Source organism: Perognathus longimembris, chromosome 17 (genome assembly GCF_023159225.1).
Source record: "Perognathus longimembris pacificus isolate PPM17 chromosome 17, ASM2315922v1, whole genome shotgun sequence".
NCBI lineage: Eukaryota > Metazoa > Chordata > Mammalia > Rodentia > Heteromyidae > Perognathus > Perognathus longimembris.
Window position 1 is genome coordinate 25,566,146 of NC_063177.1, and position 22,872 is coordinate 25,589,017.

General features: G+C 45.1%; 2 protein-coding genes across 6 annotated transcripts in view; one reads left to right on the forward strand and one right to left on the reverse strand.

Moving 5' to 3' along the window:
• Nucleotides 1–22,872, forward strand: part of Myo19 (myosin XIX) — a 43,084-nt gene that overhangs the window by 5,471 nt on the left and 14,741 nt on the right. Inside the window, exons 2-12 of one of the 4 annotated variants that reach the window (XM_048367082.1) lie at nt 4,820–4,988; nt 7,602–7,726; nt 11,196–11,334; nt 11,664–11,812; nt 14,174–14,287; nt 18,045–18,177; nt 18,728–18,797; nt 19,547–19,649; nt 20,424–20,520; nt 20,655–20,731; nt 22,383–22,473. In XM_048367082.1, coding sequence (XP_048223039.1) covers nt 7,715–7,726; nt 11,196–11,334; nt 11,664–11,812; nt 14,174–14,287; nt 18,045–18,177; nt 18,728–18,797; nt 19,547–19,649; nt 20,424–20,520; nt 20,655–20,731; nt 22,383–22,473 — 985 coding nt within the window. In that variant the 5' untranslated portion in view covers nt 4,820–4,988; nt 7,602–7,714. The other 3 variants (XM_048367083.1, XM_048367081.1, XM_048367084.1) reach the window with 3 other exon arrangements.
• Nucleotides 132–4,691, reverse strand: Pigw (phosphatidylinositol glycan anchor biosynthesis class W). Of its 2 annotated transcripts, none has more exons than XM_048367092.1 (2): nt 4,676–4,691; nt 132–2,024 (listed from the first exon to the last, which is right to left on the reverse strand). In XM_048367092.1, exon 2 carries the CDS (start codon nt 2,011–2,013, stop codon nt 505–507), a length of 1,509 nt encoding a protein of 502 aa, XP_048223049.1. In that variant the 5' UTR covers nt 2,014–2,024; nt 4,676–4,691; the 3' UTR covers nt 132–504. The 2 variants fall into 2 exon arrangements, with proteins under 2 accessions (XP_048223049.1, XP_048223048.1); XM_048367091.1 differs by lacking the exon at nt 4,676–4,691 and adding an exon at nt 4,004–4,201.

Consider the following 22,872-nt stretch of genomic DNA (forward strand, 5'->3'; position numbering starts at 1 on the left):
ATATACAGAAAACGGCCAGAAGTGGCGCTGTGGCTCAAGTGGCAGAGTGCTAGCCTTGAGCGGGAAGAAGCCAGGGACAGTGCTCAGGCCCTGAGTCCAAGGCCCAGGACTGGCAAGCAAAAAAAAAAAAAAACACTTGCTTCCTCCCAGCCTTTATCGAAGACTTAAGTTAGACAACAAAGAAGTACTGACAAACCACAACTCATACTGAAATGTCTTAATGTAAACACTATAAAATACAGTAAAAAATCCTCTTCCCTACCCTACAGTCTTGCAGTGTTAAAACTGTGAACAAGTTTTTTAAAATACTTGTATTTATAAGTTGTAACAAGTCACAGTGTCCTTTCCTTTCTATTAGTTTTTGTTATACAATGTTGACATTAAGATACTTCATTGCTGTCACAGAAGATTAATTTTATAACAAAATATGATTAGAACTGGGTTGGTAATTTACCTATTCTTCCCCATTAATGTTCCAATCTACATACATCCTATTCCTATTGATCACCAAAATTTTATAATTTTACCTTTCAAGTTGAGTACATACACAACTAAACAGTTGATAAACATATAGAAACTGAGCACAAATAAGGCCCACAAGGTACTGCTGTGTAATGTATCCACCATCAGGTTGACAAATCCAGTTGTCACATTTGATAGCAAGAAAAAAAATAGCTGATTTCTGTTCACAGCTGTGATTAAACAAAAACTGGCTTCCTTTTTCTCAGCTTCAGAAACTAGAGATTTGGATTGCTTTTTATTTGTAGATGATTGGATGAGCTTCCAAGAACATGGTACTAGAGCCCCTTTAATTAGAAATTTGGCAAAGCTCAAAATGATATCACTCAGTAATAAACAACTAAGAAGGATAAGGCTAGAAGCAAGTATCCATATACAAAAGGCTAAATTGGCCATTCTTCGAGATACTGCTTCTACATTTACTTGAACTATATAAAGAGCTACGAAGAGGCTAATTCCTGACAAGAGAAGACAACATGCTACTTTTATCCAGTCTTTGATACATGTTCTGTTCTTAAGTACATATAATCCTGTTTGCACACCAGCCATGTGTATTGCTACATACCCCAGAGTAGACATTATTCCTTCTCGATTGGCATTAAAGAAACCAACCCTTGTGCCTCTGCCATCAGTGCCATACAAAATTAACCTCTTCAGTGGAGTAAACTCAAGGAATACCTGATATAACACAGTAATGCTGACAGCCACAATCCAGGATACATTTAGCGGAAAAATAATAAGAAGCAGTGATGTTACCAATTTCACAACTATTAAGGTAAAGAAAAAGTTCCAGTGAACGCCATACTCAGTTAAATGTTCCTGATAGCCTATGGATTTTATAATGACTAATCGTCCTATTCCTAGGAAGACTAATGGCCAAACAGAGCACAACGATTTTCTAAGATAATAAAGTCTGGACCTTCCCACATATTTTCTTCTGACCTCTGGACAAATCAGTGCAGACCCAAACACAAAGCCACCTACTCCAAAATCCATTGCCCCTGTTCCATAGAGCTCAGCTTTGGCAAATCTCCTAGGGAAAATTGGAAAGTCCACAGCCAAAATAGTAACAGCAGTAAATACACTGTTAACTACACGGTAACAGGAAATGGCTGGATTACAGTCTGATTCAAGGCTAATTTTCAAGAACTTTTCAAGGATTTTCTGGAAAGGGACTCTGGCATAGCATGTCCTCCTCTGGTATATTTGATATAACAGTCCTGCTCCACAGATAATTGCAATAAGATAATTAAAGCTGAGAAATGTAGCCAAAATTGTAACAGTGAACATCATGGGAAATATTAGGACAACCAAGTCAATGAAGAATCGAGCTCTCCAGGTATGTGAGAAAGAACACAAGTGATGTAAGAAAATAATCAGGAGACCTCTGCACAGGATACAGAATGCAGGAAAGCTCAAGCCGAAGATAAATTCTTGCACACTAGTTCCATTGAAATTACTGACAAAAGCTTCCTTCATCTGCTTTTGAGACATTTTTTTTCTTCCTGTGAAAACAAGAGCAGAGAAAAAGATTTGTGGAAAGCACCATTCTTTTGGAATTGGCCTATGTACGCACCTGGCTTGACTTTACTCTTTTTTTCTTTGTCTTGTCTTTTTTTTATATACTGGGGATTGAACCCAGGACGTTGCACTTGCTAGGCAAGCACTTTGCCACTGAGCTACATCCCAGCCCTTGACTTTACTCTTATTCTTAAGTTTCAGAACAGAACTTCAAGCTTTGGTGACTTCAAATCAGGGGCAAAACCAACTGGGCCTTGTGATTCTTCTTGCTTGGATTGTGTAGAGAAACTGACACTGAAGCACCAGGGTAGGCATGTCACACCAGAAATATGAAATTTCTGGCAGGAAGCTTTATTTTTTGTGTGTGGGCAAGTCTTAGAGCCTGAACTCAGAGCCTGGGCACTGGCCCTGAGCTTCTGTTGCTCAAAGTTAGCATTCTACCACCAGAGCCACAGTTCCACTACCTGTTTGTTTGGTAGTTTAGCGGACGTAAGAGTCTCACAAGCCAGGTGCTGGTGGCTCTCACATGTAATCCTAGCTAGCTACTCAGGAAGCTGACATCTGAGGATCTGAGGTTTGCAGTCAGCTCACAGGCAGAAAAAATGTGAGACTCTTATCTCCAATTAAATCACAGAAAAAGGTAGAACTGCATTGTTGCTCAAGAGGTAAAGTGCTAGCCTTGAGCAAAAAGAGTTCAGGGACAGCACTCAGGCCCAGAGCCTCAGGACTGCCCCCCACAAATAAATAAATAAATAAATAAATAAATAAGCTTCGGGTGCCAGTGGCTCATGCCTGCAATCCTAGTTACTCAGTAGGCTAAGATCTGACAATCACAGTTCGAAGTCAGCCCCAGCAGGAATGTCTGTGAGACACTTATCTTCAATAAAACCACCCACAAAAAAGCTGATAGTGGTGCTGGGGCTCAAGTGGTAGAGTGTTAGCCTTGAGCAAAAAGAGCTTAGCAGCAGCACCCAGGCCCTGAATTCAAGCCTCAGGACAGACAAAAATGTCTCATAAAGCCAGGTGTTGGTGGCTTACGCCTGTAATACTAGCTACTCAGGAGGCTGAGATCTGAGGATCTGGGTTCAAAGCCAGCCAGAGGAAGAAAATCCATGAGACTCTTAACTCCAATTAACCATCAGAAAATGGGAAGTGGCACTGTGGCTCAAAGTGGTAGAGTAATATCCTTGAGCTGAAGAGCTCAGGGACAGAGCCCAGTGAGTTCAAGCCCCATGACTGACACTCGCCCCCCCCCCCCAAATAAAAGTCTCTATGTTATTCTATGAGAATTATTCTATGAGAATTATTTCTGGATGGCTTTAAACTTCAATTCCTCATAGCTCAGCCTCTGAAAAGAAGCTTTTTGCTTTATTCTTTATTTATTTTTGCTTTTTTCTTTATTTTCAGTAAAAAGCAAACTTAGGAAGGTGAATTTGGGATCTAGACCTTGAGAATGACACTGCAGTCAGATAGGAATTTCTATTACAGAGCACAGTATTGTGTATGTCATATGTCATGAAAAACTTTTAAGTGCTGGTACTGGGGCTTGAACTCAGGGCTTGAACAATGCCCTTAAAAGTTCTTTTGCTTAAAGCTGCCAGCTCTACCACTTGAATCACAGCTCCGCTTCCCAGTTTTTAGTGGTTAATTGGAGATAAGAGTATCATGGACTTTTTTGCCCAGGTTGGCTTTGAGCCTCGATCCTCGGATCTCGGCCTACGGAGTGACAAGAAGTTACAGGCATGAGCCACTGGTGCACTGGGCTATCTAAAAACTTTTGTAGGAAAATCGAATACATGACATGAAGGACTAAATCAAACCCCAGGAAGGGAGAGAGCCAAGCTTTCAAAAGCCTAGTTTCTGTTCAGGAAAATCGAAGTGGCAAACCCTGAGGCCCACATCTCTACTTCCCTCATTATCAGGTTAACAGAATGAATGGATGCATGGCATACACGGCACGTACCAGCCCTTGTAGTTTTAGAGAAGGGGAGAAAAAGGCATAAAACACCTCTGTGGCTCGAATCAACGCCTGACCAGTGGCACACTGCAAGAACCCATCAGTGGGTCAAAGTGAATGACCGCTTTGGGCCACCAGCAGCAGTCTCTCACTGTAAGCAGCCTGAATCGGTTGTCCTTTAAGCGTCCTTTTCCTGACACCTTCGCCACACCGGTCCGGGACGGCACGAGTGCTCCTGACTGAGGGACAACGGCAAGGACCTGAAAGACCGGGTCCCACCGCACTCGCGGGGGCCGCGCTTCCGCCTCTCAAGCGGCCCTTCCGGCCGGCTGCGCCGTAGCATGTTCTTCCGGGTCAGGAGATCCCGCGCGCCCCCGCCCGCGATGGCGCCTGTCCCCACCCTTTTGCCTCAGGCTCCCCGGGCCTTTCTTCCCATAAATCGGCTAGTCCGGCCCAGAACCTTTAAGGTAGCAGTCGTGGACCCATTCGTCAAAGAGGCCGCCGGAGCGGGAAAGCTGCGTGAAGCGCCTCCCAGCCGCGCCTACGACCCCAGGGTGAGGCCCAGTCAGGATAAAGGGGCCCGAGAAGGCCGCGCAAGACTCGGCCACGGCGAACACCTCACGAGCCCTGGGTGCCCCGGGACACTAAGAATCTGCCTCCCGTCACACTGCCACTTACCCCAGAGTCTCAAACTACCCTAGGGGAGGAGCCGGCTGGCGCCCGGCCACTTAGCCAGAGCCTCGGCCGGCCCGGGGCGATCCGGCTGTCCAGCTAGCCCTCCTCCCGGGTTGCTCCCGCCTCGTCTCTTCCCTCCGCTCTCAGGTTCTTCCCGCCGCCTCCTTGGGCCCACCCATCCTTCCAGTCCTCCCTGGCCGAGACTGCACGCTCGGCCGCTCTTACCGTGGGACCCGCGAGTGACACCCCCAGCGCAGAACCGAAGCCCTGCACGGCCCCGAAGGGGCAGAGAGGCCAGTTTGCCCGCAGCGTTAAGGTAGAAGGAGATATCTTTCTCCTCAAAATTGGCCTTTCCCTTTCCTTTTCCCCCCTTCCTTTTGACCCTCATATGTCTCAAAAGGAGATCGCCCAGTTCACAGTCCTTGCCCAGAGCAAGAACCTTTCTCTTGAATTATTTATTTTTAGTTTTATTTTTATTTTTTTGCCAGTCCTGGGGCTTGAGCTCTGGCCCTGAGCACTATCCCTGGCTTCCTTTTTGCTCAAAACTAGCACTCTACCACTTCAGCCACAGCGCCACTTTTTTTCCAGCTTCATGCATGCAAGGAGAGCACTCGACCGCTAAGCCATATTCCCAGCCCCAGAACCAAGGACCTTTCACGGTCACCCTTCACTTTGCTGTCAGGGGGCCCGGGCTAGGAGATTTCGGCTGGCAGAGGGGGTCGGGACGTTCGTTCCTCTCAGCCCAACTCTGGGACCAAGGAGGGGGTGGCTGGCCCCGAGAGGCACTAAACAACCGCGCCCTTGTCTGGGTCATGTCCACCTTCCCGGGAAGGGCATATGCTGCCTGTGCCAGGTGCTTCCGGAGTTGCATCCGAGCTCTGGGCACCGCAGGCATGTCACTCAAAACAAGAGCCCCAGTTCCCGCCAGGAACCTGGATTGGAGTCGGCTGGGCTTTGGGGACCCTTACCCAGCCTTTCCTCCAATCTAACCACCCACAGGGCTTCCAGCCAAGAAGTTGAGGTTTAGAGGCAGGAGGAGGAGCTGGTGATCAGGTTGCCACTTGCCTTGACTGGATGTTCTACCTATTCATTACTCCCTCTTTCCCACTGTTGTCACACCCTTTCCAGAAATTCTTAGTGGTAATCAAGAAAGGAGGGAGCAAGAGCTGGAGAAAACCACCCTGAGCTGACTTGACTTCAGCTGGGAGCTGACGCTCTGTGGTATAATAACCAACATTTGCTAGGCGCTCTCAGGTACTAGCCCATTTAAACCTTAATTTAGCACTGTGAGGTTATTATTATTCTACTTTGCAAATGCATAAAAAGCATAAGACAGACAGGCACCAGTGCCTTACTCTGTAATCCTAACCACTGTGGAGGCTGATATGTGAGGAAGCAAGTATATACAGAACAGTACATGAGACTTAGCTCCAATTAACCAGCAAAAAGCCAGAAATCGAGGTATGGCTCAAGTGGTGAGAGCCAGCCTTAAGCTAAGGCACAGTGTCCAGGTCCTGAGTTCAAGCCCCAATACACACACACACACACACACACACACACACACACACACACACACACACCCTAAGCTTAGAGCTCTTGTGATGTTTTTAGGGAGGTGAACCTAGAATCTAACCCCATACCCTGTTAGTGCTCCCATGGATTCCCTCCAGTTGAGGGAGCTTTAGTCTCCTTAAATCTCCAGAGATATCTTCATGGTTGTTCCTTGGATGAGATAGTGTCTAGGTAAGAGTCCTAACACTACCTTCTGTCAGAATTCTCCAAATTCCATGCAAGTACCCCTAAGTTTCTTGAAGACTAGAAGTATCCAGAGCCTTAAGAATTAACTCTTCATCAAAGTTAATCCATTATAGATACCCCCTTGTCCTCATCTTCTTGCTAGGGGAGGTGTTGAGGATCACTTACTATTTTTCAGATTGATTCAGGCCTCACAGCATCTCCTCTTTCAGATGGATTCCCTTCCCTTGACTCTCACCTTCCTGGAGTTGACACTGGCCTGTTCCATGACTAATATCCTCATGTAAATTATCAACTCTTTGTTGCAGTGCTAACAATACTCACCCTCAATGAATATTTAGGTTTGCACTTTGCATGATGCTCTCAAACCATGATCTTGTTGACCTTTTACAAGCACTGTGTGAGGTAGATTTAAGTATCCCAGCTTTCAAGGTGAGAACTGAAGTAAGTGAAAAGGCTTCCCCAAGAAAGCCAACTAATGGCTAAGCCATGATTTCCCTCCCACATAAAAACTTTCCTGGAGCATCAAGAGTTTACTCCAGGGGCTGGGGATATAGCCTAGTGGCAAGAGTGCCTGCCTCGGATACACGAGGCCCTAGGTTCGATTCCCCAGCACCACATATACAGAAAACGGCCAGAAGCGGCGCTGTGGCTCAGGTAGCAGAGTGCTAGCCTTGAGCGGGAAGAAGCCAGGGACAGTGCTCAGGCCCTGAGTCCAAGGCCCAGGACTGGCCAAAAAAAAAAAAAAAAAAAAAAAAAAAAAAAAAAAAAAAAAAAAAAAAAAAGAGTTTACTCCAGCCCCCTCTCCACAACTACTGACTACACTGAAAGAGAATATTTCCATCTAGTAGAGAGGATGAGGCACAATTCTCTGTCTGCTCAGTTTCTTCATCCTCCATGGCATACGAACCTAGATTTATAGCCCTGCCCCACAGCTAATCTTAAAACTGTAATAAAACTGGTCCTCATGTTTTAATGTAACCCAGGGAATCTCTGGAAGCTCTTCATCTAAATTTCTCCTGTTTGCTAATTAGCAAGGGAAAGGACAGACTCATATTCTACCTAGGCCTGTTCGTTTCAGTCCCTCCTGATTGATGGAAGGAGTAAGAGTGAGTGAATCACCTGGAGAAGCAGTCACCTATGTATATTCTTTGTCTTCTCTTTCATTCTACAGGCTCTAGGATGACTGATTTGAGATTCCTCCAAACCTGATCCATGTCCCTGACCAGGTAGATAGCACTCTTAGTACCAGCGATCCAGAACCCCGACTGACCACACTGAAACAGGATGCTTCAGCAGGTAAAACCTCAACCTTACATAACCCAAGCCTTAAGCACCTTAAGGCATTTTACTATCATTTGCTTTCTTAAATGAAAATTCGAGTGTTTTGAACTAGAAAGACAGGAAAGATGCTTTAAAGGTCTTTTTTCTCTTTAGATAGCTCCAATGTTCTTCCTGATATCTAATTGAACCCCTTCAATTTTGATTTTAAGGTCTTCTCCTTGAATAGGAAAGGTGGAATAAGAGAGGGAATCCTTCAGGCATTTTGGTGATCATGCAGAGAGGAAAGCCTGAGAGATGTCCTGCCAGATTTACAATAGAAACCTGAGGTATCCAAAAGGAGTGCACTTTGAAAATGAGCCTTAAAAGATTAGAAGAAATTGGCCAAGTGGAGAAGAAAAATAAGCATTCTAGGCAAAGCAGCCTGTGTAAAATGCAGGGAATAATCCATATGGGAATACAGAAAGATTATGACAAGTGGATCGTGGAATGTATGAAAGCTGCCTTATTCCAGGCTCTTTCTGCAAGGCTACTGTCACCCCTGACCTGTAGGATTCCAAATCACCCCCACTCTAGAGTTCTACCTCATACCTATATAATCCATCATATATAGATTCTGCTCTAGAGAAAATACTGGTATGCATTTGCTAAAATTTAATTTTCTGGAGTGTTGCAGCATACTGAGGAGAAGCAGATGTTAAATTGCCCTCAAGGAGTTTCTAGTCTATTGGAGACTTACATAGACAACAGAATAATCAAATGTGGAACCAGCTAGCTTCAAAGGAACCATGCTAGATACTGCCACTAGACCTTCCTGCCCTTTGGTTCATGAAACAGTCTCAAAGGCTAGAAACGGAGAGAAGTTGTCTAGTCTAGGTTTTTGCCGTTGCCTTGTTTTTCGGTCTTTTATAGTTGTTTTTTTTCCCCAGAGCTGAGGACCGAACTCAGGGCCTTGCGCTCGCCAGGCAGGTGCTCTTCTGCTGAGCCAGATCCCCAGCCCCTAGTCTAGGTTTTTGTATTTACTTTTATTCTTTTTTTTTTTTTTTTTTTTTTTGCCAGTCCTAGTTGCTCAAGGCTAGCACTCTACCACTTGGGCCACAGTGCCACTTCCAGGTTTTTCTGTTTATGTGGTTTTGAGGAAAGGAACCCAGGGCTTCATGCATGCTAGGCAAGCACTCTACTGCTAAGCTACATTCCCAGCCCCTATTCTTTATTCATATATATATATATATATATATATATATATATATAAAAGTAACATTTACGATAACTATACAAATCATTGCCCTGAGTTCAACCCATGCTATATATAGTAGTCACTATGCTCCATGTAATTTTGATTAATCATCCTAGCATCTCCATGTGAAATACAGTTTTCTGGAAATAAGGCTCAGAAAGGTTAAATGACTGGTTCAAGGTCATATTTATTATCAGACATTTGGAAAGTAAAGATAAGAAAAAGCAACATTAAACTCATATTACCCAGCTAGAGGCATGACTCAAGTGATAGCAAGCACAAGGCTCTGAATTCAAATCTCATCCCAAAAAACAAACAACAGCTTGTTCTCAATTATTTTTTTGGTGTCAGTCTTTGGTCTTGAATTTGGTGTGTGTGGGGGGGGGAAGGCACTGTCCTTGAGCTTTTTCGCTTAAGGCTAGCACTAGCACTCTACTACTTGAGCCATAGATCCACTTCCAGCTTTTCTGATGTTTTGGTGGTAAGAGTCTCATGGACTTTCCTGCTTGATCTGGCTTTGAATTCTGATCCTCAGAAAATCAGCTTCTGAGCAGTTAGGATTACAAGAATGAACCACTGGCACTGGACTTACACAGACTTTTTTTTCTGAATAATTCCTTATTTATTGTCAAAGTGATATACAGAGGGGTTACAGTTTCATACATAAGGCAGTGGATACATTTTTTGTGCAATTTGTTACCTCCTCCCTCATTTCCCCTCTCCCCTTTCCCCCTTTTGCTCTCCCCCCATGAATTGTTCAGTTGGTTTATACCAAATGGTACACAGATATTCTTATGACCATCACATAGGATCATTTTTTTTTTTTTTTTGGCCAGTCCTGGGCCTTGTACTCAGGGCCTGAGCACTGTCCCTGGCTTCTTCCCACTCAAGGCTAGCACTCTGCCACTTGAGCCACAGCACCACTTCTGGCCGTTTTCTGTATATGTGGTGCTGGGGAATCGAACCTAGGGCCTCGTGTATCCGAGGCAGGCACTCTTGCCACTAGGCTATATCCCCAGCCCACATAGGATCATTTTTGAGAAGCAGAATTGCAGACTTGAGACGTGCATCATTTTTGTTTTTTCTGGTCCTTGAGCTTCAACTCAGGACCTGGGTCCTGTCCCTGAGTTCTTTGTGCTCAAGGCTAGTAGTGCTCTGCCACTTAAGCCATAGTGCCATTCCTGGCATTTTCTGAGTAGTTTATTGGAGATAATAGTCTCACAGACTTTCCTGCCTGGGCTAGCTTCAAACCTCAATCCTCAAATCTCAGCCTCCGAGTAGCTACCCAGCACTCAGTGAGCACTCAGCTAAGACATGCATAGGTTTTTGTTGTTGTTGTTGTTGTTGTTTTTGCTGGTCCTGGGCTTGAACTCAGGGCCTGGACTCTGTCTCTGACCCTCTCTATGCTCAAGGCTAGTGCTCTTCCACTTGAGCCACAGCACCACTTCCAGCTTGTTCTTTTTATGTGGTACTGAGGAATTGAACCCAGGGCTTCAAGCATGCTAGGCAAGCACTCTACCACTTAGCCACATTCCCAGCCTCATGCATAGTTTTAAGACTCAAATTATTATATCAGCTAGGTGCCAGTGGCTCACACCTGTAATCCTAGATACTCAAGAGGCTGAGATCTGAGGCTTGAGGTTCAAATCCAGCCTAGGCAGGAAAGCCAGCCTGGTCAGGAAACCATGAAATTCTTATCTCCACTTAACCACCAGAAAACTAGAAGTGGCACTGTGGCTCAAGTGGTAGAGGGCTATCCTTGAGCTGAAGAGTGCAGGGACAGCACCCAGGCCCAGAGATCAAGCCCCACAACTGACAGTATATATATTTCATAATTAGAAAAGCCATTTTTTTTAACAGCTCCTCTCCTGGACCCTACTTCTACCAGGTCCAGTAAGCAGCCTTATCAGCTAACTTGGATGTTGACTGGCCTGTAACTGTTGGCAGAGATGTGAGAGCACTTATTGAATGCATGTTGTGTGCTATGTCTTGAGGTCTGACTTAATGCTTTTTACATCTTTTCTTCCCAGTAGCCCAGTTTCTTGTCCCTTATTTAGAAACATGTAAGTTGTGGCTCAGAGAGGTTAAGTCAGTTAGCTACCCAGGCTCACAGGATAGTATAGATCAGTGCTGACTATCTGGATCTCATACAACCATTCTTTCTACTCTGTAGAATCTGCCTTTAATTACCTGCTAGCCAGTCTGAATCCTAGCTCTTGTATCCTTATATTGTTCCCTTCTACCCTCCAGGTAAATGGCCACAGTTCAGGCTCTGATGCCCAAAATCTGTCATTCCTCAGAGATGGTCTGCAGGAGTTCTTGGGTGGTGATATCCCATTGCACCAGCTGGATGACCTCACCAAGGTGAATCCTGTGACACTTGAGTCAGGTATGAGCTTCCCTCTTTTCTGTGTGCCATCTCCAGAAGGTTGGATGTGTATGAGCAGAGTAGCCCACACAGCTTTCCCAGTTCAGACCAAGCTGGCAAGGCTCCTAACCTAGCTCTGCCCCAGGGAACCTGACAACTGTACCTGGGCTCCCCAGGGTAGGCTTTGCTCCAGATTCAGGTCTCATCTTAATTAGATCTTGTATCTATTCATCAGAGAGCTGCTGAGATCTAATGGCACTTACTAATTACAGAGAGACGTGTTCACCAGGTGTGTGTCTGTGTGTCCAGTTGTGTCTGCATTTTGAGCAGACTTTGCATCTTTGCCTCAGTTCTGAGGTGCCTGCAGGCCCGGTACATGGCAAACAAGTTCTACACCAATGCTGGCTGTACCCTGGTAGCTCTGAACCCCTTCAAGCCTATCTCTCCACTGTACTCACCAGAGCTAATGAGAGAGTACCATTCTGCACCACAGCCTCAGGTAAGGCCTAGCTATTTCCTGTGCCCTCCCTACAGTTTAACTATTTTTGCCTACCTACTCATCAACCATAGTCATTCAAAGAGTGGTGGGCCCATGGCCCTGCCCAACAAGAACTCTCAGAAATTTGAACACTTACAGAACAGAAAGCATGAAGAAGAACTGAGTAAACATTTATTTGACTGAGACTGGAATCTAAAATAAGGACATGGAAAACAAAGGACTTTTTTCCATAATTGTAGTTTTATTAATAGGAAAGAATTTGCAAAGCTGTATTTATACATTTAATAACTACCTTTTGAAAAAATTATCTTGCACATAATATTCTCTATATGTTCATCTCTACTGAGAAGAGAATAAGTTATTTGATGAATTAGAGGCAGTCACATGGGCAGAAACAGGATTAGTTGTAAAGCGCTTAAAGAACACACTTGTGAAATGGAAAGCTATGGGGAGAGGGCAGTGAGTGAGGGTAGGAAGAGAATTCCGGAGCTGTTTGTATAGGGCCTGAAGCACAACAGTGAGATCAAATACTCTCCTGCTTCATCTGTGTAGAAGTGGAACTGTGAGAAGATCCCACTGGGAATGTAATTACTCTGGGAGTGAGTTCAGAGAAAACAGAGGCTTTGTTATAGCCCTGAGACAAAGAGAACAGGCGGGGACAAGGGTAGGTACAGAGAAACAGCTCTTACACTCAAAGGGGTTCCTACTCCCTCAGGAAGAATTAAGTGGTCATTACTAGCCAGGCTGGTAAGGCCTCATGCAAATTGCCTCCCCCTCCAGAAATTCATCAGTGGGGGAGTATCCAAGGAAAATCAAAAGAAGTCTGTACTGAAAACCCCTCTCTGACCAATTGCTGTCTCAAAGGCAAAGCTACATCATGGTCCCCTCTGTTTCTCCAGTGCCCAGCTTGATACCTGGGCACAATGAAGACAATATTTTTCAAAATAAAGAATAACAGCTTTGATATAGGTGCCAGTGACTCACGCCTGTAATTCTAGTTACTCGGGAAGCTAGGATCTGAAGATTACAACCTGGGCAGCAAAGTCTGTGAGACTTTTTTTTTTTTCTTTTTTGTCATGGAGCTTGAACTCATGGCCTGGCACTGTCACTGAGCTCTTTTGCTCAAGGCTAGCACTCTACCACTTTGAGCCACAACTCCACTTCTGGATTTTTGGTCATTAATTAGAGATAAGATTCTCATGGACTTTTTTGCCCAGGCTGGCTTTGAACTGCAGTCCTCAGATCTCAGCTTCCTGAGTAGCTAGGATTACAGATGTGAGCCACTGGCACAGTGCCAGCAATTAAAATTTTATCTCCAATGAACCACACCCCTCCCAAAAAAAAGAGAGGTGGAAGAGGAGCCGTGGCTCAAGTGGTAGAGTGCTAGCCTTCAGTACAAAAGCTCAGGGACCGCTCCCAGGCCCTGAGTACAAGTGCCAGGAGTGGCAACCAAAAACAGAAAAAAAATAGAATTCAAATAAATCACATGGATATCCTTAGAAGGTTATTTAATTCTTGTGAATCTCAGATAACTCCATTTTTTTTCTTTGTAGTACAAGATTACCTGCGCCCAGCAACTCATCTTTAAATAAGGCTAATTATTTAACTAATGCACAAACTTCTTCAGCATTAACTTAAAAAAGGTTTTTTTTTGTATTTTGTTTTTGTTTTTGCAAATTGCAAAGCATGAAAACATAAAATAGCAAGCAGCAGAATAAGACAATAAAGAAAATTAAGAGGACTGGGGCATGGCTCAGGTAGTAGAACAGCTGCCTAGCAAGTGTGAGCCCCTGAATTCAAGCCCCAGTTCCACCAAAATAAAAGGAAAATGAGAAAGAGAAGAAGACAAAAGAAAAGTCAGGCATCAGTGGCTCATGCCTGTAATCCTAGCTACTTAGGAGGTTGAGATCTGAGGATCACAATTCAAAGCCAGCCTGGGCAGGGAAAGTTCATGAGACTCTTTATCTCCAGTTAACCATCAGAAAATCGCAAGTTGGTGCTGTGGCTAGTGTCGTAGAGTGCTAGCCTTGAGCTGAAGAGTTCAGGAACGAGGGCCAGGCCCAGAGTTCAAGCCCCATAACTGACAAAGAAAAAAAAAAAAGGGTTAAGGTCACTTCAACAGCAAAAAAGTTAGGGTCAGAGTGTTCTGGGTCAGACATTGTCCCTAGGCTGAAAGAGAACAAGTGGGTAACTCCACCACAGGAATTCCATACTTGGGCCTGACACTGTTCAATTCAGTAAGTTTTTCTGGAGGAACATGCTGGCACTGCTCTTGGCAACCTATCCATCTCAGCCTTCATTGAGTCAACCACTCTGAAAATTTGTGTTCCCTTATGTACATTTTACTCCTTGATGTTTCAGAAACTGAAGCCCCACATCTTTACTGTGGGAGAACAGAGCTATAGGAATGTCAAGAGCTTGATTGAGCCAGTCAACCAGTCCATTGTGGTCAGTGGAGAGAGCGGTGCTGGAAAGGTAGGAGGGCCGCTTTACCACCCTGTCAACTCACACCCTGCTGGGTGGGCAGAGAGGTGGAGGTAATTCCTTGTGGAGTCATTTGCTGGGTTGTCACTGGCAGATAGGCAACCAAACCAGGGAGTTGGTATGCCAAGGTCTATGTACTTGACCAGAAGTCAAGAGATAGGTTCCAATAAGTAGGCTTTTCTACCTATCTGCTCTCACCCTTGCTTGGTGAGATATTTTCCCCTCTGAGCTTCACTTTCTCATCAAACATCTTTGCCAATTCCGGTACCACTGGAAAGAACAGTCAGCTGTTGGGGGTTCCAGCATAGTGTTTGAAAGAGCATATCTGAAAGGTCCTTTACATCTGCAAACTTGAGTTTTCTCACTTGTAAAATGAGAGGGAGAAAATAATCAACATCTGACTCTTGGACTTGTGTGAGAATTAAAGAGGCAGTGTTGCCAGGCATAGTGATGTATTCTTATACTCCCAGCCCTGGGAAGTCTGAGGCAGGAAGATTGGAAGGCCACCCCAGACTACACAGAAAGACTGTCTTAACAAACAAAATAATGTAAAGTAAAATAAAATGCACATAGGGCACTACTTAGTGGCATGCTTGGCATAAGGCAGCTAGGGCTCCTCCAAAAGTAGCTGGGTTTACTGTGGGAGATGATTTATTCGAGTAGTCTAACAGCCCTTCGGGGATTCTGGTGTCCATGAAGCCTCATGGATGGCAGAACCACAAGTGAGGTAGAATGTTGCATAAAGATGATCAAGTTATGCTACAGCTAAGTCAGAGAAGGCTACTGGTCTAGCTCACAGCACCTGCTTGCCAAATCTTACCCAGCTGCCTCACCCTTTCCAAAGCAGCACTTATATTTCATGTGATTCTTTAGACCATCAATCCCTACCTTAGACCATAAATGCCTACACTCAGATATGAGAGATTGCTGAGCACCTGCTAGGTCCTAGGCTGTGGATTAGGTGCTAAGGGGTGTCTTGGAGAATCAGAGATGAAAGTGCTACATCCAGTTTTTGGGCAAAGGCTTGGTGGCCAGCCAATTCAGGTCTGGGAGTGTGGCTTAAGTGGTAAAACACCTACCTAGCAAGTGTGAGGTTGAATTCAAATTCTCATACTACAAAAAAGGAGGAAAGGGGGGAGAGAGAAGGAAGGGAAAGAAAAATAGGTCACTATAGCAAAAATATGTATATGTATTGTGGAGATAAGATATTTACTCAGGAGGCTGAGACCTGGAGGATCACCATGAGAAACCAGCCTGGACAGAAAATTCTCTTAAGACTACATCTCCAATTAAACAGCAAAAAGCTGCACTGGAGACATAGCTCAAGAGATAGAGCCCCAGCCATGAACAAACAAGCCAAATCAGAGCTCAGGGTCCCCAGAGCCACCAAGGAAAAAAATTAGGGGTGATTTATAGCATTCAAAGCTTATTATAGAATAGGAGCTCAAATAAATTATCATAAGCATCTTCCTTTTATCAGTCAATTCTGGCTGCCAAAACAAAACAGTAGTGGCTGGTGGCTTAATGAAAATAAATATATTTTCTCACAGTTCTAGAAGCTGAAGGTCCAAGATTAAGGTGCCAACATGTTGGGTTCTAGTAAGAGCTCTTTTCTAGGCTTGTAGTCTACTGTTCTCTAACCATGTCCTGATATGGTATATAGAAAAAAGACTTCATCTTATAGAGCCACAGCTCTATCAAATTAGGGCCTTACTGTTATAACCTCATCTGGTGTTAATTGCTTCCTAAAGAACTTATTTCTAGGTATAAGAACATTAGAGGTTAGTGTTATGAATTTGGGAAGGAACACAATTCAGTCCATAGAATAACTTAAACTAGAGGAGAAAAGAGTAAATTACCCTGTATTCAACCTGACCAAAAACACATCTATGTATCTTGTCTGTATTTTGAGTTGGTGTAGCTAGTGATATACCACACACCTCGCATATATGTGTCCTTGGGTTCAATTCCTAGGACCACCAACAAAAAATCCCAAGCCAGGCACTGTGGCTCATGCCTATAATCCTAACTACTCAGGATCTGAGGATCCTAGTTCAAAGCCAGCCTGGGCAGGAAAGTCAACAAAGCTCTTCTCTCCAATTAATCACCAGAAATTCAGAAGTGGCACTGTGGTTCAAGTAGTAGAGCACTAGCCCTGAGCAAAAAAGCTCAGGGACAGGCCCAGACCCCAAGTTCAAGCCTCAGGACCAGCACACTTGCATCCATAAATAAATAAATCAACCCACCCCAAATCAGCAGAAGAAAATAAGGTGTTAGGGACTGAACTTCTGACCAAATGCTACACAGGTACTCTACTATTCAGCCCTATCTCCAACAAAGGTGTTTTCTTTTTGCAAGCACTTTACTTACCACTAAGTCACATTCCCAGCCCTTCTTGTTTGTTTGTTTTTTAACTAATTTATAATTAGACTGCCTAAGTTTAAATCAGAGCCTTGCCATTTACTAGCTTTTGAAACCTTTAATAAATTTTTCCCATTCTTTGGTTTCATTATTTTAAAAATAGAGATATATAGCCAGTCATGGTGGCTTACTCCTGTAATCCTAGCTACTCAAGAGGTTGAGATCTGAGGATTGCGGTTCAAAGCCAGCCAGGGCAGCAAAGTCCCTGAGATTAACCACCAAAGTCCCTTGAATTAACCACCAGGAAACTGGAAGTGGTGTTGTGGCTCAAAGTAGTAGAGTACTAGCCTTGAGTGAAAAAGCTCAGGGACAGCACCCAGCCCCTGTGTTCAAACCCTATGACTGACAAAAAATAAAATAAAATAGAGGTATATGCCAGGCACGGTGGCTCATGCCTATAATCCTAGCTACTCGGGTAGCTAAGATCTGAGGATTGAGGTTCTAAGCCAGCGTAAGCAGGAAAGTCCTTGAGACTTGTCTCCTATTAACTACCAAAAGACTAGAAATGGAGCTATGACTCCAGGGGTAGAATGCCAGCCTAGAGTGAAAAAGCTAAGAGACAGCACCCAGATCCTGAGTTTAAACCCTACTACTAGCACCAAAAAAAAAGGGGGGGAGGGGATCTTTTGTAAGCTGGGTACCTGAAATCAAGAGGATTGAGATTTGAGACCACATGACATACCTTTCTTAACCAATAGCTGCCAAGCGTCATCCTAGCTATGTGGGAGGCTGAGATTCAGAGGACTATCATTCCAGGTCAACCCAGTTAGAAAGGTCTATGACATTCCATCTCAGTAGAAAAGCTGGATCTAGCAAGAAGCAAAAAATAAGATTGTGGTATAGATATACACCTGTGCAAAAAGCTAGATTCCATACAAAATAATGAATGAAAAAGGACTGGAGACCTGGCTCAGTGGTAGAATACTTGCATAGCAAATGCAGCGTCCTGAGTTCAAACCCCAGTACCACCAAAAAAGCAACAACAAAAAAAATAGATGTATTCATTACACCTGCATCTCTAGTTTCTAAGAATGTATTTGCTGTGATGCCTCGGAGACATTGTGTAGCTTGCCTGGGCTAGAAGAGTTGTCCTCTCTACCTCCGCCCCCCTCATTTCTAAATGCATCCCCTAGAGCTGGAAGCACAGGTATTTACCTCCACTTCATAGAGGAAATGCTTTGCCCAAGATCACAGTTGAATTTCAGCCTTCAACATTGGGTCAGCAGCACATATAGTAAAAACTAGCCCTATGCCCTGCTCCCTCGGATGTTACTTACTAGAAAGAAATGTAGACCCACACCCCCCCAATGGGCTATATCTGCCATAGACATGGACCTCCCGCTGCCTGATGAAATTCTATGCTGTGGTGGCTGCCTCGCCTACTTCATGGGAGAGCCACAAGATTGCAGAGAGGATTGAACAGCGAATCCTCAACTCCAACCCTGTCATGGAAGCTTTTGGTAAGCTCATCGTACTCAGCTCTGTGCCCCATTCAGTTTCCTTTAGGGTTAGCTGCCTTCAGGGAGAGAGATGAGACAGTGACCCCACACCTCAGGGCTGGTGGAATACTATAACCTTACTGTCTGGATCCTAAACCTTTCTCCTCAGCCTCTTTCTCTCCAGCCTCGGTCCATGTAATACTAGTGCTCCAGAGGACCTGTGGCTCATCCAGTCTAAATCTAAGGATGACTAGCTATCAGTGTCCATGCGTGATTGGAGCCCAGAAATTGTGGCTTATCTAAGGCCAATTAATCATAGCTTGTTGTTTTTCATTCTACTGTCCAAGAAGAAAGTCTCTGACTGCCTCAGCTTGCTCATTCTAGTTCCTTGTCAAAAAGTTTCTAACTCTCCTGAACCCCCTAGTTTTATCCCTCTTATGGAAATCAATGAAGCAGCCTTTGGTTGATTAGCAGGTAGAGACATGGCCCCCGTCAGACCTGCAGCCAGGGTGGGTTGTGGGAACTTTGCAAACCAAGGGGGGGTGGGGAATAAACATATATGTGATTGTAGGAAACGCATGTACGCTCAGGAATAACAACAGCAGTCGCTTTGGGAAGTTCATTCAGCTCCAACTGAACAGGTAATAGCTCTGCCAGTCCATGGGAGGGCAGGGACAGGGTGGTAAACAGCTGGAGCAGTTGTCAGCCTAGGTCACCCCTATAGGCAGTTCTGCTCTGTATGTGTATAGGATTCTCTTTTTTTTTTTTTTTTTTTTTTTTTTTTTTTTTGCCAGTCCTGGGCCTTCAACTCAGGGCCTGAGCACTGTCCCTGGCTTCTTTTTGCTCAAGGCTAGCACTTGAGAAAAAAAATAAAAAGTGGCTGTGGCTGCCACTTGAGCCACAGTGCTGCTTCTGGCCATTTTCTGTATACGTGGTGCTGGGGAATCGAACCTAGGGCTTCATGTATATGAGGCAAGCACTCTTGCCACTAGGCCATATTCCCAGCCCCGGATTCTTTAGATCAGTGAACTCTGAGGTTCTGATAACTACTCTGTCCTTTGGGCTCTCTTTGGGGCAATATTCTTGTTATGGCTTGTGTGTTCCTCCTGGCTCCCACTCTTGATTAGGAACTTATTAAATTGGTACCTCCAGGCCATAACTCCAAACTTAAAGCAAGAGCTTTTGTTTTTGCCTTGGGATGGGACAAAAGTAAGATACAGAGACCTTGCCCCTGCTCACCCAGGCAGGGGAATGTCCTAGAACGCCTAAGGACATTCTCAGTGGTTCCCAGGCCACAAGTAGAAGAATTTGTCAAGGAGTTCTAGGTGACACTGTCATATAGTTTAGTGGTAAATAAATGGTTATGGAATTAACCTGTAATGTGTATCAGGGCCCAGCAGATGACGGGAGCTGCAGTCCAGACGTACCTCCTAGAGAAAACTCGTGTAGCCTGCCAGGCCTCCAATGAGAGGAACTTCCACATCTTCTACCAGGTCTGTGCCCAGTGGTACTCATAGCGCTCAGGTACAGGACAAAATGGGACTGTCTCCAATCCCCAGCATCCCCCATCTCTGGCTACCAGCCATGCTACTGCTTATTCCTGTCAATTGTACATGCAACACTTTTGCTCATGCTGTGCCTGGCCTCCAGGGCTGCACCAAGCTCTTTCTGGGCTTCTGGCCTGGGTGGGTATTTTGTCTCATCTACCAGACCAGACAGTCCTTGAGGCTAGGTCTCACCATCAGTCTAAGGGCTATTTTAAAATGGGAACTGTTGGGCTGGGAATATGGCTTAGTGGCAAGAGTGCTTGCCTTGTATACATGAGGCCCTGGGTTCGATTCCTCAGCACCACATATAAAGAAAATGGCCAGAAGGGGCGCTGTGGCTCAAGTGGCAGAGTGCTAATAGCCTTGAGCAAAAAAGAAGCCAGGGATAGTGCTCAGGCCCTGAGTTCACGCCCTAGGACTGGCCAAAATAAAAATAAAATAAAGTGGGAACTGTTTCTTCTAACAGAATGAAGGGTGCCCTGGACTTATGTGACTTCCCTAGCCTGGGCATCTCCAGGACATGGATAGGAGATCTCCTTTATTGTCAGATTGGAAGCATTCTTAGGTAAAAGATGTGCTTCTCCAGACAAGACAGGTGTTCCCCACCAGACTACAGGTTTTCCCACAGTGGGGTTTGTTGTATTGGGTTGGAAACATCAAGGACTGTTTGCTGCTGTCCTAATCTCAGACCTGACCTTCCTACCTATTCCTTCCCCACAGATCTGCAAAGGAGCCAGCGAGGATGAGCGGCTCCAGTGGCATCTTCCTGAGGGAGCTGCTTTCTCTTGGCTCCCCAACCCAGAGAAGACCTTGGAAGGTAGGAGAAACTTCACCTGGCTCCCTGCTCTGGCCCAGAGCACATATGGAATATAAACAGAACCTGCCTTCCTGCCAACATACACACACACTGTCCCTGCTGACCATTGGGCTATGACATGGATTCTTTTTCAGAGGATTGTTTTGAGGTGACCAGAGAGGCCATGCTCCATTTGGGTATCGACACCCCCACCCAGAACAACATCTTTAAGGTCAGAAGAAAAGCCATACCACTTACATTCAGCAGAGGTGATGGGCAACCCTATTCATAGGTCTCCGCTGGACTTGTGACTTAGTCTTTCCCTGAGCATTTAGCACTTTAGCCCCACTATACAATTTTCAAAGATCGACCCTCGGTCTGTTCGGCTGAGCCTGGAGATGAGATGCTGAGCTCAGTGACACGGTACCTAGTGCTAGAGTGCAGAACATGGCACCAGACAAAAAGGGGCTCATAATTAATCCTGCAGTGATGAGAATAGAGAGACGGTCCTATCATGTTTGTCTAATACTTTAAAACTTTAGGCAGGGCTGGCGGCTTCCCTCCCTATTCACCACCTCACCCCTAGAGCAATGGGAGGGCATGGACAGGATAGTGTGGCAGCAAGGGCAAGAAAGCCTCTGCATGGGCTGGGAATATGGCCTAGTGGCAAGAGTGCTTGCCTTATATACATGAAGCCCTGGGTTCGATTCCCCAGCACCACATATATAGAAAATGGCCAGAAGTGGCGCTGTGGCTCAAGTGGCAGAGTGCTAGCCTTGAGCAAAAAGAAGCCAGGGACAGTGCTCAGGCCCTGAGTCCAAGGCCCAGGACTGGCAAGAAAAAAGAAAAATGCAGGGAGATGGCAATGCAGTGGAAAGTGACAACTTCAGATGGGGCTGCTCAGGCAGGGAAGGGAGAATGTGTCATGTCCATGTGGACACTGCCAGGTAAGAGCCTGACCAGAGTGAGATTCTGGGAGTGAGTGCTGCTTTGGGGATAGCATGACCCTTTGCCACAGCCACATTTTGTGCTTTGGACTCAGCAGCAGGTTGTAGCCTAGTATCTGGTCCAAAGTTTCTGAAGTCACTGTGTCTGGAGCAGGTTCTCCTTTCCATAGCCCAGTGTAGCTTATACAAATGCAGAAGGATAGCACGTCATGTACAGAGATCAAGATCCCAGCTGGGCCATCCTAAGCCTAACAGTGCTCAGAAAAGGCCCTAGGGAGTTAGGACCAAGCCCCTAGCAGACCACAGAAATAATAACTATGGCCAGTAGACATCAGGAGGGGTGTTCCTCACACTGTTCCTGGAAAGTAGGAATGGAAGAGCAGATGGTAGTTAGGAGGACTCCACTAGCTGCCTCAGGAGGCACCTGAAGTCAGGCTGCCTGAGATCCCATCTTTGTCTTAGTGTGTTGTATTCAGATTTGGGATTAAACCTCTCTCAGGCCAATTTACTATAGGCATCATTACAACACATGCCTCACAAATTGCTGAAAAGGAAAATTGAGAGGTAAATAGCTGGGCACCAGAGGCTCACAGCTATCATCCCAGCTACCTGGAGGATGGAGACTCTTTAAGTCCATGAGATTCCATTTCCAATCAATCAACAAAACACCTGACTGGAGGCATGGCTCAAATGGTAGAATGCAGCAGTGAGTAAACAAGCAAGTGAATGAGACCCTGAGCCCTGAGTTCAAGACATGGTACTGGCACCAAAAAAAAATTTAGAGATGATTCCTGTAGCTAGTATAGAGCTGTGTTACGGGCACAGTAGGCAGTAGGAAGAAGCTTTACTCTTCTGTTATCATGACTCCACTCAGTAGCTGGCCTCAGCCTACTGCGGTCTCCTACACCTACCTGACCATGCTTTCTGCCTCCTCAGGTCCTTGCTGGGCTGCTGCATCTTGGCAATATCTGGTTTGCTGACTCAGAGGATGAAGCCCAGCCTTGCCAACTGATGGAGGATGCCAAGTGTGAGGGGCAAGAGTGGGGAGCAGGGTGGACTCTGGCAGGAAAGTGGCCTGCATTAGTGCAATTAGGTGGGAAGTTGGAGGATTCATTTTTTTCATTCTGCAGCCTTTTTTTTTGGTACTGAAGATTGAATTCAGAACCTTGTACTTGGTAGAAAAGCAATATACCAATTCTTTTGTTTTTGATTTTTTTCTACAGGAGCTTACACTTTTGCTCTTGCTGGCTTTGGACCTGTCAGATCCTCCTACTTTTCCCTCCCAAGTAGCTAAGATTACAGCTGTGTACCACTATACCCAGAACTAGTCTGCTCTCCCTGATTAAACCAATTGCTATCAGGCTCTGCCCTGGGTAATTTTCTCCTTATCCCTACTCTCCCTGGGATAATTTATTCTTTTCACCCT

Coding starts and splice junctions, on each gene's coding strand:
- Pigw (XM_048367092.1), bottom strand. CDS start 2,013: ATGTCTCAAAAGCAGATGAAGGAAGCTTTTGTCAGTAATTTCAATGGA.